The sequence below is a fragment of the Oncorhynchus tshawytscha genome, linkage group LG23 (genome assembly GCF_018296145.1).
Source record: "Oncorhynchus tshawytscha isolate Ot180627B linkage group LG23, Otsh_v2.0, whole genome shotgun sequence".
NCBI lineage: Eukaryota > Metazoa > Chordata > Actinopteri > Salmoniformes > Salmonidae > Oncorhynchus > Oncorhynchus tshawytscha.
In genome coordinates, this window is record NC_056451.1 from 13,599,176 (window position 1) to 13,614,935 (window position 15,760).

Below are 15,760 nucleotides of genomic sequence, written 5' to 3' on the forward strand. Positions count from 1 at the left end.
TTTTGGTTTATTTCATTCCATTTATGAGTTTTGTCAATTTAGTCATTGTCTTTTGTTTGGAGCGCTCCTGTCAATGTTGATTAAGGATGCGTACCTGATTACACATAGATGTAGGCGTATTGGCTTGTTGACATAAATGTACCCATTTGGGGATCTGTTAGTATTTCTGATTGGCTTAACGCACCACCACTAATGAGCTGTGGAGCGTCTCAAAGTAATGTTTTATTCACCTCAAACAAAGTCTGTTTTTACATCCATTGAGAATGACAATTCCTGTGCTGAGCTCACTGGCGCGGGAAACTCTGGTCGTGTCTACATTTGACACGTACATTTGACACGTACATTTGACTTCTGCTATCAGAATACAAAAGACCACATTGAAAAGACTGGTCTAGATGCACAAAAGTTGCTTTTTGGTCCGATTGTGTTTAGATCAAACTGACCACTTCAGAAGGTGGTCAGGCTGCATTGTGTGCAGATTTCTCCTCAGTCTGCATGCAATCAGGCTACTGAAAGCTCATACAGTGGGTACAAGAATACTTCTGTTCTGGGACCGAGGCACCTTTTCATCATAACGTTGGAGTAAATACGTTCCTAGTGTGTGAGTAACGCGTTTGCTGGCCTCAAATACTAGCCAGCTGGCTACAATAGTTATCTACTGCCATCAGTTGTTGTGCTACCATATTTGCCGATTTCACCGTTTTTAGAATGCATACTGGCATTTGAATATAGCTCGGGAATAGGGAATCCGGACACGTTTAAATGTAGGCTAGATGCATGCGTACAGAATTCCGTGAACAGAACTCTATGATCAGAATACTAAAGCTGCATGAACTGTCAAGCCTAGACATGGCCTCTGTGCCCAGAATATTTTATACAAAATTGCAAGGCGCTTCAGGCCGGACCTAAGTTAATACAATGTTTCAAGTTCGTTGCAGAAAGGCCACGCGTGATTTATAGGATATTTATTTTTATCAGGATTATTTTCTACCTGCAGGCAGCAAGGTATTAATTTGTTGGCTTTATAGGCTATTTTTACATAATTGTCAATGGCAGAAGTTAGTTTTTAGGTTAATCATTTTCATTTGGATAGAATTTTGATTAACCACATGACAATGATTTAGAGATATGAAGACATTATTATAAATAAAATGAAACTGTTCCACGAAAATGTACATATGAAAACCATAGCTGGCATGCAGATCAGTAGAAATGGGAAGATACATTTGTATTCCACATGAGAAAGTTTGCTAACTCCTTGTACAGCCCATTACCGGCAACTTCAGGAGAATAATGGCAGAATCTGTAAAAGCCAGTAGGAGCGGGAGGAGGATGGTCTGGTCAGGTTAAGGTTCTTTCTTCTGGTTATCTTGATCTCTGGCTCCCTCGAGTCATGTGTCTTACTTCTTATTTCATCAAACAGTGAGTTTAAAGCATCAGACAAGCTCAATGCATATATAGTTGATTTTATTAAAAGCATATAGGGTGTGTCTATATATGGAAAATTACACCGTTTCAAATTTTGACCAATCGATTGGTGAAAAGAACAGACGACTTTCGGTCTACCAATATTTTTTTTAGTCGGGGACAGCACTAAATAACATATACTAGGAGCACAGGTAACCAATATCTACAAACATCTACACACAAGAGTAATGAACAACACGAAACAGGATCACAGGGACGCAATGTGTAAACACACCCAGAAGTACTAGCTAGGAATATAAAGGCAGTATTCCGTGCAAATTACTGTAACGTCCATAGAAGTTTCCTTTAAATGTGCAACCAAAACAGTAGGAGCAATCTGCTGCAGGCAATTCATACATTTGTCAAATTGAGTAAATCCTACTACTACTGGAATTTTCACCATATTACTTTCACCTATCCAAGCCTTCAGATCTCCACAAGCGCATAGAGGATAGGGTGAGGGGGCTACGGGTTGTTTTTGGGACTATGAAATGCTCTAGACTGCGCCAGTTGCTCACCACTCATCAGCAGCCTGTCTTCGAACGTGGCTCTGTAGGCTCCCGCCGGCGTTGACAGGGCCTTCTTAATTTGACCTCTGACCCCACTGACAGTTCGGATGGAAGCCCCTTCGAATTTCACCACCTCCAGCACGGTGTTGAACATCCCCTGGGAACAAAACAGTGTAAAGCTCACGTTTTTCTGAATTTTTTGGGGTAAACCTTAGTCTCATTCATACTCAGAGTAGTAGGGCTGAACTGACTTTATATTCACACAACTTATAAGGACATAAACACAAGGTTCACATACCAAATTTCATAGCCCCATGTTCATCGGTTCCGTTCTTATCACACCAGGGCTATAAGGGCCATGTAGTGTGGTCGACTTTGAGTGCAGCAACTAATCATTCTCAAATTCATTAGATGGGTTAGCTGACAAAGTCACAAACTATGTGCACACATCAATGGGGCAGAAGCTTGAGTTGTGATTCTGGATGGCCAGATAGCAGTTTCTTGACATTGTTGGTAGCTATGTGGGGAATCGTAAGTGACTCGTTTCAGCTAGTTTAATCTTGTTCTTGATACCATGTATTGTTGTGAGGTGTTTAGACTGACTTCAAGTCAACACTAAAATGGCTCAAATTGACTAGCTAGCTAACCAACAACTGTAACAATGTTTTTGAGAGACTAAACATTGGAGAAGAAATATAGTTTACATGTTGTCGACAATCTAAGCCAGCCCTGTCTGTTTTGCCCCATAGCAGCGCATGTGTCAGTTTTGTTGCTAAACAACAAAACACATCTATATACCAAATCTGGAGTCAATCTGATTTCTGGTTCATAAGAAGATTTGTATTTTTAGCATATGTGCTAACGTGCGTCTATTGGTACAGTACAGCCATATGAATGCAGCAACAGCAACAAAAATCCTAACCCATTGAAGACTGATGTAATGAGTCAAAATACAAAATCTGGAGTGAATCTGATGGTTCATGAGGAGAAGATGATTGCAGAGGATGAAGTATTAGCGTTACATATGCAAATAATAAGTCAATAGTTTCCTTGTTTTTTGAGATATCAATACCAAATACAGTGCGTTTCATCTTAGGGAAGTCCGTGATAGCGATTACAAGTTTCAAATTGATAGGCCACTGCGGAGTGGATTTACAGTGGCTAAAATGGACACGTAAAATCTGGTTCATGACATTTTAAAAAATAAGTTTTTTTAGCATATTAGTGCTATTATGCATCTACTGGTGTAGTGTGGCTATCTTTGAATGCATCAACGTTATTTTCTCATTCTTTAGGGACTATTGTGATCGGTCCAAAGACCACATTTGGAGTGAATCTGACTTAGTCCATTAACTTTTTTAACTATGCTTAATCATAAAAAAATCTTAATTGTTAAATGAGATCTTGGAAACTAAATTCCAAATTGAACATGGTTCATCATGGTAATGACCATAAAAAGTTTAAAGTATTTCCTAATTGATCAATAATCCAGCCATTTCTTAACCAATCCCTTAGCTTTTCTCAAACTAAGTTAAGAGATACCATGGGCATACATACATCATTTGGTGTTATTTGGATTTATGGTTATTGAGAATACATTTTTCCAAAATGTCCAAGATGGAGGGATATCTATCCCAACAGACCGTATGGGTCCTTGAGGCAAATTTGTTCAACATGAGGAAAGACAACAACCGTTTCAAGTCTCTAGGTCAAACAGTGTGATGGAGGTCAATCGTGCCATTCTTTTTGACCAAGTTACTCATGGCCTCTAGTTTCTGTGTGCCAAATTAGATTTTAAAAAATCTAGTTATTTGACCATGTCAAGGAAAAATATATTAAGAATCCATAGAACAATAGGTTTCACAGCTTTGCTGTGAACCGATAATTAGATATTAATACATTCACAAACCATTACTTACACACAGTTGGTCCATAGTGTTAGATTATTTCTGTTATCCTGTTCTACAACAGAATAACAAATGTCTACCACAAAGTAAATATATTGTAGCTGAACTATGGTATGTCAGTAGTGCTATGAGGTGCATCCTACCTTGATGAAGGATGTGTTCTTGTAGATCTTGTATGGGTAGCCAATCAGCTTGAGCTTTTTAACTATGGTCACAGATTTGTCCAAGTCAAGGACAACTCCTGTAGCTGCGATGCGGAAACTGGTCTGTAAGAGAACAGAAAACTTAAAAGATCCTACTAGAAGTAACCCATACTGTGTACGGTAGGTTACTCTGGACAAATGCAAATGAGCCATCTTTCGTGTAATGACAAATAAATGAATATGGAAAACAGACTCAACAAGGTTTTCTTGTAGGATTTTGCCTGTGCTCTATTAAGTTAATCGTTTTATCCGGAAATACTCCAGTCCTTAACAATGACAGGCATACAACACAGCATGATTCTGTCACCACCATACTTTTAAATGTGATGAATTGCTTTGCCACATTTTTTGCAGTATTACTTAAGTGCCTAGTTGCAAACAGGATGCATGTTTTGGAGAAAAAAAATATCTTCTGTATAGGCTTCCTCTATTTTCACTCTGTCATTTAGTGTGGAGTAACTACAATGTTGTTGATCCAGCCTCAGTTCTCATATCCCAACCATTACTCTGTTTCAAAATCACCATTGGGCTCATGATGAAATCCCTGAGCAGTTTCCTTCCTCTCCTGCAACTGAGTTAGGAGGACACCTGTATATTTGTAGTGACTGGGTGTATTGATACACCATCCAAATGATAATTAATAACTTCACCAGGCTCAAAGGGATATTTAGCATCTGCTTATTTTTTATACACACATCTACCAAATCGCCATCCTTCATTCCGAGGCATTGAAAAACCTCCGTTCTTTGTGGTTCAATCTGTGCTTGAAATTCACTACTTGATTAAGGTACTTTAAAGATAATTGTATGTGTGGGGTATAGAGACTGGGTAGTCATTCAAAAATCATGTTAACCCATGCAATTTATGAGATTTGTTGTTACGCACGTTTTTAACTCCTGAACTTATTTAGGCTTGTCATAAAAGGATTTGAATACTTATTGACTCAAAACATTGCAGCTACAAAGATTCCACTTTGACATTATGTGGTATTGTGTGTAGATCAATGACAAATCTAAATTTGATCAATTTTAAATTCAGGCTGTAACAACAAAATGTGGAAAAAGTAAAAGTGTGAATACTTTGAAGGCACTGTACATGTAAACAGGGCTGAAAAGTGACCGGTAGCAAGAATATATAAATACTTATGGTAATATATATGTACACAAGAGTAATAGTAACCGGTAGCAGGATAAAATAGATAGATAAAAGGTAGTGGCAATCAATGAACAGCAGGGTGAAGCAGTTTAGCCATTTAACAGTCTTATGGCCAAGATATAGAAGCTGTTTAAGAAGTCTGTTGGTCTGAGCCTTGATTCACCGATACTGTCTGCCGGATGTGAGCACAGAGAACAGTCCATGTCTCGGGTGATTGGAGTCTTTGGCAATTTTTCAGGCCTTTCTCAGACACTGCCAGGCATACATGTTTTCCTTGTGATGCGCTGGGCCTTTCGCACCACCCACTGTAGGGCCTTCCGGTCAAGGGCGGTGCAATTGCTATAACAGAGTCATACAACCAGTCAGGATGTTCTCCATGGAGCAGCTGTAAAAGTTAAGAATCTCAGGGGCCCTGCAAAATAATTTCAGCCTCCTGAGGGAGAAGAGGCAATGCCGTTCATTCTCTATGACTGTGCTGGTGTGAGAGGACAAAGTTAAGTCCTCAGTGATGTGAATACCGAGCTCTTCACCCTTTACTTGTCAATGTGGATCTGCACTCACCCCTCCTTCCTGAAGTCCACGATCAGATCCTTGGTCTTGCTGACGTTGACGGAGAGGTTTATGTCCTGGTCTCACACGGACAAGTCTCTGACCACCTCCCTGTAGGCTGTCTCATCACCTCGTTGCAGAGGGGGGTGTTCAGTTCCAAGGTCCTGAGCTTGGAGGGCACTATGGTGTTGAACGCTGAGCTGTAGTCAAAGAACAATGTCCTCACATAGTGTGCATTCCTTTTTTCTAGGTGGGAAAGAGCAAAATGGAGTGCAATTAACATTGCGTTGTCAGTGGATCTGTTGGGGCACTATGCAAATTGTAATGGGTCCAGGGTGTCTGGGATGATTGAGTTAATGTGTACCATGACCAGCATTTCAAAGTACCTCATTATTACAGATGTGAGTGCTACAGGGCGGTAGTCATTGCGGCAGGATGCCTTAGAGTTTTTGGGAACAGGGATGTTGGCAGTTGGTTTGAAACATGTGAGGGTTACTGACTGGGACAAAGAGAGAATGAAAATGTCAGTGAAGATGCCTGCCAGCTGATCTGTGCATGCCCTGAGGACATGCCCCGGAATACCGTCTGGCCCAAAAATACCATCTGGCCCAAAAACCTTACATCAGCCCCTGAGAGAGAGATCACCCAGTCCTCTGGATTAGTGGGGGCCCTCGAGAAGGGCTCTGTGTTGTTGAAGCCTGTATAAAATGCATTGAGTTTGTCTTGTAGAGAGGCATCGTTGGGCAGATCACGGCTAGGGATTCCTTTGTGGTCCGTAATGCACTGATGTCATACAAGCCAATCACACTCCACATTCCCATATTATAAAACTCATGTAATTTACATTACCAACGTTAATGATCACCATGTTTGATGTACAGTTACAAGAATGACAAGGCATCAATACCATGAGTTGTTTGGAACAGAATGAGCCTGTTTGTCGTATTGCAAAGAATATTTACAGCAGAACACGCAACCAACTCCATTATACTCACCAAAATGACTGTTTCTTGTGAAAGTCTAACACTGAGATTGTATCTTAGCTAGTCATTTTGACAATAGAAAAGCTTTCAAATGATGCCCAGCAGACTCAGAATGGGATTTATAATGGACCGTTTTTGGATTGCGTAAACAGTAAGTGTGTGATGGTTAGGATGCAAGGCTGTGTTCCAAACAAAAAATTACAAGTATGCTTAATTCACGTCCTCAACAGCACAGCTAGGAGAGCTCAAAAAAGCACCTAATAGCTTAAGGCTCTTTCCTTGAGTAATGAAAGTGCATTGAAATTACGTAGGAACTGTGCACACTTTGGAGAGGTGTGTAGACACTTGGAGACACCAGTTACACCTCGTCATTGTTTTTGACTAACAGTGTATTCAGACCCATTGACTTTTTCCACATTGTGACATTATAGCCTCATTCTAAAATGGATTAATTAAAAACATTTCTCAATCTACACACTAACCCATAATGACAAAGTGAACAGGTTATCAGAAATGTTTGCAAATGTATAAAAAAATAAAACAATACCTTATTTACACAAGTATTCAGACCGTTTGCTATGAGACTCGAAATTGAGTTCAGGTGCATCCTGTTTCCATTGATCATCCTTGAGATGTTTCTCCAACTAGATTGGAGTCAACCTGTGGTAAATTCAATTGATTGGACATGATTTGGAAAGGCACACACCTGTCTATATAAGGTCCCACAGTTGACAGTGCATGTCAGAGCAAAAACCAAGCCATTAGGTCGACGGAATGGCCCAGAGACAGGATTGTGTCCAGGCACAGATCTGGAGAAGAGTACCAAAAAATATAGAGGCCTCCATCATTCTTAAACGGAAGAAGTTTGGAACCACCAAGACTCTTCCTAGAGCTGGCCGCCTGGCCAAACTGATCAATCGGGGGAGAAGGGCTTTGGTCAGGGAGATGACGGGACCGGTGAACCTGATGGTTACTCTAACAGAGCTCCAGAGTTCCTCAGTGGTGATGGGAGAACCTTCCAGAAGGACAACCATCTCTGCAGCACTCCACCAATCAGGCCACTCCTTAGTAAAAGGCACATGATAGCCGCTTGGACTCTGACCATGAGAAATAAGATTCTCTGGTCTGATGAAACCAACTCTTTGGCCTGAATGTCAAGAGTCACGTCTGGAGGAAACCTGGCACCATCCCCAAAGTGAAGCATGGTGGTGGCAGCATCATGCTGTGGGGATGTTATTCAGTGGCAGGGACTGGAAGACTAGTCAGGAATGAGGAAAAGATTAATGGAGCAAAGTACAGAGAGATTCTTGATGAAGTCCTGAGCGCTCTGGAGCAGGTTGTCAGACTGGGGTGAAGGTTCACTTTCCAACGGGACAACGTCCCTAAGCACGCAGCAAAGACAATGCAGGAGTGGTTTTGGTACAAGTCTCTGAATATCCTTGAGTGGCCCAGCCAGAGCCCAGACTTAAACCCGATCGAACATCTATGGAGAAACCTGAAAATAGCTGTGCAGCAACGCTCCACATCCAACCTGACAGTGCTTGAGAGGATCTGCAGAGAAGGGAGAAACTCCCCAAATACAGGTGTGCCAAGCTTGTAGCGTCATACCGAAGAAGACTTGAGGCTGTAATCGCTGCTAAAGGCGCTTTAACAAAGTACTGAGTAAAGGGGTCTGAATACTTAAGTAAATGTGTCATTTCATGTATTTTTTTTTATGTCTAAAAAAGCTTTTTCTTTTGTCATTATGGGGTATTGTGTGTAGATTGATGGGCATTTTACATAGTAATATGTGGAAAAAGTCAAAGGGTCTGAATACTTTTCGAATGCACTGTATGTGGCTGATAAGAATATTCATGGTAAATTTGGGTTATTATGTGACTGAATGTATGCAGTATTTTCAGATTTCATTATCAACAAATGCTGCAAAAAGTACAGTACATGTAAAATGCAGATAGTATTGATGGGTTCTGACTCCTAAACTTGAAAATATGAAATATCCTTATACCGTATCACAAGGAGAGAGGCGAATGTAGAACGTTTACATTCTGTCAGGATATGTTATTGTTAGTCATCAGGGATCCTACTGGAGGAGAAGAACCACGGTCTGGTACGAGTCAACATGTTAGCCGTGAGTTGGGGAGGAGTGAGGAATTTGGGCGGAGGTCAGGTTAGATGAAGTGAGGAAGAACCTATCACCAATCTTCTGGTTAGCAACAGAGGTGTATTGGTTGTTCATATGTGTAAGGAGGGGCTCAGCATAGCAGAAAGGGTTATATACCAGTGAGATGTGAATGTTATTTGTCTTATGCAGCTGTATGACCCAGTGGGTGAATAAACTAGGTTTGAGCTTTACTAAGTGTCCGTTAATTTTTTTACTCTGTTTATTTAGAACCTAACAGTATCAACAATGTAATGTTGGGAGTCAGTCTTGTGTCAGGTAACTGTTGTCCTCACCTTTGGTCTAACAAATGCCACAATCTCCAACCTGTTCCCTTTCAATTTCTACCATGGTTATGCAATATGCATATTATATTTCTGCTGTAAGAAACATTTCAATTTAAACCTATACATATAGCCCAATTCCCACAAGTGTAAAAGGATTACATGTAATGATTTCCTTTGTGGCCTGCCTCTGTGATTCTTACCTTAGTTCCTGCGACTGACTGCACAGCCAGGAAGCCAGTGCCCTGAGGTGTGATGGGACCTGGGAACACAGCAGAGAAGGACAGGGTTCACATTTTATTCATTATTTGACCTATATTCTAACAGGTAAGTTCATTTAGGATCCATGTAATTCTGACCAGGGGGGCATGTCATTTAGTAAGTTTACTGAAATAACTTAATATTTCTGACTTCATAGAGATATGTAGTTCTATAGGCATGGTATAACCAGATTGACACCGTCAACATTTTACAACTTGTCTTCTTTAAGGAACCAGATAATCAAGAGCTATATTTGAATGTGCATCAAATTTAGCTGGTTAATGTAGTGATCCTGCTATGTGATACAGCCCTCTGATGAATAGTTGCAATGGAGGAAAAAGGTGCCACCTGAATCAAATAACTAACATATACTAAAACTACAGCCGCATTACTGCTCTCACCCCAGATGGTGGCACCACAGTGCATGTGCTGCGTGTACTTGAGCAGGCGGTGGCGCCCGCAGTGGTCCTCGATGTGGTACAGGGGGATGGTCTGGAAGCGACGCCAGCCCAGGGACAGGATGAGAGGGTCGCGTGTTTTCAGGATACGGTTGTGCCACCGATGTTTCTATAACCGCATCTGGGACAAGAGAAAGATCACCTTGAGGCACTTGGAAAAGTTCTATACAAATTACTCATTATCAATTAGTCTCAATATCACTTTCGGTGTTTTGAGGAATTGTTTAATGCCATTTGTTTTGATCTTAATTTATATCGGACAGATGCAAATATATCAATCATATAAAGCAACAATGGGATGGATGTGTTGCATCATATTGCTTTCTGACAAATTATGAACATAGGCAAGTTCAGTATGCATGACGAAGCATGGTTCTTGGCCCATTACTTAGGCCTAGTCTGTTAAGCAGTTTAGCTGACCCCCAAAAATATGAGGGGATTTACATTACTATTCAACAAACCTTTTAGGTTTACTTTTAGTGCTCTCAAAAGGACTGTATCACCTATTGCAGGGTTGGGGTCAATTCCATTTAAATTCAGAAGATAAAATAAAAAATAAAAGAGTTGGAAACAAGGGATGCGCCCGAAATGCACCCTATTCTAGGAATGAGAATTGTGTTTTTTTTTTATATCTTGATTCGAATATCATGACATTTCTTCAGATATCCGAATGGTCAAAATACATGTACACTTAAAAAATTTAAATTAAACATTTTTTCAACTTGGGAACTGGCTTGCTGCACGACTTAAGTGCCGCTTGATTGCAGCAGTATGATGGGCAGGGGCCGGTGAGTTTTACATGGGAGGGAGAGAGTGGCTATACAGACTGGCGCTAGTTAGATAATCTCCTCCTCATGGACTGCACCAGATTTGCCAGTTCTTGCTGTGAGATGATACCCTACTCTTCCACCAAGGCACCTGCAAGTTCCCGGACATTTCTTGGGGGAATGGCCCTAGCCCTCTGATCCAACAGGTCCCAGACATGGTCAATGGGATTGAGATCCGGGCTCTTTACTGGCCATGGCAGAACATTGACATTCCTGTCTTGCAGGAAATCACGCACTGAACGAGCAGTATGGCTGGTGGCATTGTCATGTTAGGATGAGCCTGCAGGAAGGGTACCTCATGAGGGAGGAGGATGTCTTCCCTGTAACACACAGCGTTGAGATTGCTGGCAATAACAACAAGCTCAGTCCGATGATGCTGTGACACACCGCCCCAGACCATGACGGACCCTCCACCTCCAAATCGATCCCGCTCCAGAGTACAGGCCTCGGTGTAATGCTCTTTCCTTTGACGATAAACGCGAATCCGATCATCACCCCTGGTGAGACAAAACCACGACTTGTCAGCGAAGACCACTTTTTGCCAGTCCTGTCTGGTCCAGCAATGGTGGGTTTGTGCCCATAGGCGACGTTGTTGCCGGTGATGTCTGGTGAGGACATGCCTTACAACAGGCTTACAAGCCCTCAGTCCAGCCTCTCTCAGCCTATTGCGAACAGTCTGAGCACTGATGGAGTGATTGTGCGTTCCTGGTGTAACTCGGGTAGTTGTTGTTGCCATCCTGTACCTATCCCGCAGGTGTGATGTTCGGATATACCGATCCTGTGCAGGTGTTGTTACACGTGGTCTGCCACTGCGAGGACGATCAGCTGTCCGTCCTGTCTCCCTGTAGCGCTGTCTTCGGGGTCTCACCGTATGGACATTGCAATTTATTGCCCTGGCCACATCTGCATCTGCAGTCCTCATTCCTCCTTCCAGCATTCACACAGATGAGCATGGACCCTGGGCATCTTTCTTTTGGTGTTTTTCAGAGTCAGTAGAAAGGCCTCTTTAGTGGCCTAAGTTTTCATAACTGTGACCTTAATTGCCTACCGTCTGTACGTGGTCAGTGTCTTAACGACCGTTCCACAGGTGCATGTTTATTAATTGTTTATGGTTCATTGAACAAGCATGGGAAACAGTGTTTAAACCCTTTACATTGAAGATCTGTGAAGTTGTTTGGATTTTTACAAATTATCTTTGAAATACAAGTGTCCTGAAAATGGGACGTTTCTTTTTTTTGCTGAGTTTAGAATTGTGATGAGGCATATACAGTGCCCACGGAAAGTATTCAGACCCTTTATTTATTCTAAATTCTAAAAGGCAGTCGCACATCTGAGCAATCTTTTTTGCAGGTGCACGGTAACAGTTGAACAAGATGAAGGAAAAAGGAAACCGCACACTGCTCTTGATAGTATCACTGATCTTTAATAAGCTTACGTATCGGCCTCACAGCCTTCGTCAGAGCTTTTGTGAATTTCTTAAAATGAGCACCCTTATGTAGACCTAGCCCCTCCCACATCCGTTTCACGCATGGAAAGGGGTTGGAGGCGAAGGAAAAACAAATAAGGCCTACCAAATATAACAATATGCATTTCATAAATATTCAAATAAAGTGTGTAAATAAGACGTATTAAACACGTCTGTAGAACCACAATTAGGAAATAGCAAGTTTTCATTAATCATTGGGTACATCATACGAAAAACAGAGTAATTCAGAGTAATTCACAACATAACATACATAGGCATTTCATCATTAAGTCCTTTAGGAAATAATGTCTGGAGGGTGAAAATCTAAAAACATTATCTTTTGCTCAGAGTATTATTAATATCACCTCCCCTGTCTGATATCTTAACTTTCTCTATGCCACAAAATCTAAAAAAAGGTAGAAATGTAATGCTTTAGGTCATTAAAATGTACTGCGACTGGATAATCTCTGCCGTTTCTCCTGATTGAACTTTTATGTTCACTAATTCTCTGTTTGAGAGGGCGGGAGGTTTTACCTACATAGCAGAACCCACATGGACATTTAATAATGTAAATAACATGGGTGGTAGAACACGTAATGATGTCATTTATTTGGAACCGTTTTCCTGTATGTGGGTGGCAGAAATATTCACACTTCATCATATTGTTGCACTGTGCGCGTCCTCTGCATTTATAGCTACCATTTGGAAGAGGGCGTAAAAGCTCTTTAAGTAACAATGTGGTAAAAAGTACAGGGGTCTGAATGCTTTCCGAAGGCACTATATCTGGAGAAGCGTATAAAACTTACATGTGTTTAATGTTTCCAGGAGCACAGCGGCCTCCATCATTGGGAAATTGAAAAAGATATGGAAATACGCTGCTTAGAGCTGGCAGTTAAACCAAACTGAACAACCAGGCAAGAAAGACCTTTGTCAGGGTGGTGACCAAGAACCTAATATAAAACTAGAATTATTACAATTTATTTTTCATTTTAGTCGACAAAAATGTGATGAGACGAGAATTCCATGCGAGACTAAAGGACATTTAATTTGACGTGAAGCTCCTTTTCATCTTTTTTGTCCAATCAGAAGGATGCTTGCAGAATATTTTATGCCATCTTCTCATCAGCAGAATTTACATATTTCAGTTGCACAATCTGACTGAACTGATCTGTGCGGCTCTCCCACACAGCTCGTAGGTGGTCTCTTCAGCCACTCGTCAATCTTTTGAACTGATGCGAAGCCAGGACACTTCATTTGTCACTAACCTCAACTAGAAACAATTATGTTTAATCTCCCTCTTACTTCCATGTAGCTAGCTAGCTTCTTTACATCAGTGTGATGCAGTAAAGAGGCACTATCAGAAGGGATAACAAATTTAGAAGGGGAGATCTAAAGATGCAACAACTATCAGGGGTTGCTAATATGACTAGGATAATGCTTTTGGCTGCTAAACAATGAAAGAAAGTTGATTTTAAAACCAATACCACAGGAGAGCGAAGTCTTTAAAATAATTACCTCCACATTTCTATAGTGGGTTTGGGGCTCCGGAGTGACGCAGTGGATTAAGGCACTGCATCTCAGTGCTAGAGGCATTACTACAGACACCCTGGTTCGAATCCAGGCTGTATCACAACCGGCCGTGATTGGTAGTCCCATGGGGCGGCGCACAATTGGCCCTGCTTGTCCGGGTTTGGCTGTTGTAGGCCATCATTGTAAATAAGAATTTGTTCTTAACTGACTTGCCTAGTTAATTAAAGGATAGATATTTTTTATCAATGTTTTGGCTATACGCGACTTTGAAGCAAAGTACTTAATAAAACAAGGTTTCAAACAATTAAGGAACAGAAAACATTTGGTGACGCTAATGATGGGCCTAACCATCTTCTGGTAGATGGAAAGGTTTTCCCAAAAACCTTCAATTAAATGTTAACTAGCTACAAAGTAGCCTATGCCTACCCGGCAGAATGATATCAATCCAGTGGCCATTTGTTTTGTAAACTCCATCTCATGTGCAATACAGAAACACAGCTAACCGAACAGTGCTAGATGCCTGCAGTTGAATTAAAGGGTAACTACACTCAAAATGTAACATTTCTTAGATTTTTCCCCAGACCGCAAAAGTGGTCTCCTGATATGGTATAAGCATTGTTGTGGACTTAAAACATTCTGTTTAAAAGAAAGTGTGAGAGCGAGTTTAGGCCTATGTACCCACTTCTCCAGGCACCACTACATCACTGATTTACAGCCAATACTATTCCCACTGTACATAAACGATATTGGTTCCTTGGTCAAAAACTGTAAGCTACACTTATGCTGGTGACATTGTGCTGTACTCTGCCTTCTCTTTGAACCAGGCTATAGCTGATCTGCAGACTGCTTTAAAATGTCATACAAAAGGCACTTGTTGATCACGAACTGGTACTGAATGCAGATAAAACAAAGTATGTTCTGTTCTCCGGAGCTCAGACATATCTGCACACTGAATGGAGCACGTCCACTCATAAATACCTTGGCATTTGGATCGATGACAAGTAGTCATTTAAAACATGTAGATGAGCTAACGAAGAAACAGAATTAAGATGGGCTTCTTCTACAGAAACAGATTGTGTATTTCGCGTGATAGAATGAATAGTTCAGTTGACTTTCCGTCACTGTGATCTGTATCAGGAAGTAGACTGGCCATCATTGGCAACGCAGAGAACATGGCCTTCTCTTAATTTATAAAGCACTCGTGCAGAAACTACCATACTACATCGCTCCTGACCTACAGAAGTACAAATACCTTACTCGCTCACAGTAATTCTTGAAATCCCTGTTCTCATTACTGATTTTGGTAAAACATCCTTTTGTTTTTACATGCCACATACATGGAACACATTTCAGAATACACTACAATTGGACGCACCATTGCCTTTCAGACATTTCAGGGTATTGGTAAATGACCTTTTTACAGAGGAATGCATGCGTTTTTCAAAATAGATTTTTGTATGTTTCATGCTCCCGTCTTGGATTGTTATAATTGTGTCAGGCATTCGTGTGACTCAGGGCTCCCTTGCAAAAGAAACATCGGCCTCAATGGGACATCCCTGTATTTAGGGTGATATTTCAGACACAGTCAAGGAGTTTGTTCTTGAACTGGAAGTCCAATTCACTCTATTTCAATTTAAATTAAATAGAGCCTGACTCGTTAACCCTTCACTTACCTGCAGGTAGCCTACATTCCCCTCGCTGGCACCTAGAGCCCCGAGGATGATGGGATAGTGGGGGTCAAATTTGGTGACAAACTCGCAGGGCAGGGAGGGGATCTCCAGACGGACATACATGCCAGGCCGGAAGCCCTCGTACTGGACCCGTGTCTCATCATCCACTTCCTCAAACTCAGCCCGGTTCAGCTAGGAAGAGGAAAGGTTTAGAGATTGTGGTGAAATGAAAGGCTCAGTGGGTTAGAACATGGTGCTGTCAACATCAGGGTTGTTGGTTTGAATCCCACATGGGCCACATACTGAATATACTTTGTGTGAGTGCCAAGGTTGT

The 15,760-nt window shown here is 41.3% G+C and overlaps 1 protein-coding gene across 1 annotated transcript in view; it reads right to left on the minus strand.

Annotated features, from left to right (window-relative positions):
• LOC112222900 (ribosome biogenesis protein BMS1 homolog) overlaps nt 1-15,760 on the minus strand; it is a 35,193-nt gene that overhangs the window by 4,718 nt on the left and 14,715 nt on the right. Inside the window, 5 exon segments of the mRNA XM_024385764.2 lie at nt 1,986-2,133; nt 4,027-4,149; nt 9,419-9,477; nt 9,878-10,055; nt 15,430-15,618. Coding sequence (XP_024241532.2) covers nt 1,986-2,133; nt 4,027-4,149; nt 9,419-9,477; nt 9,878-10,055; nt 15,430-15,618 — 697 coding nt within the window.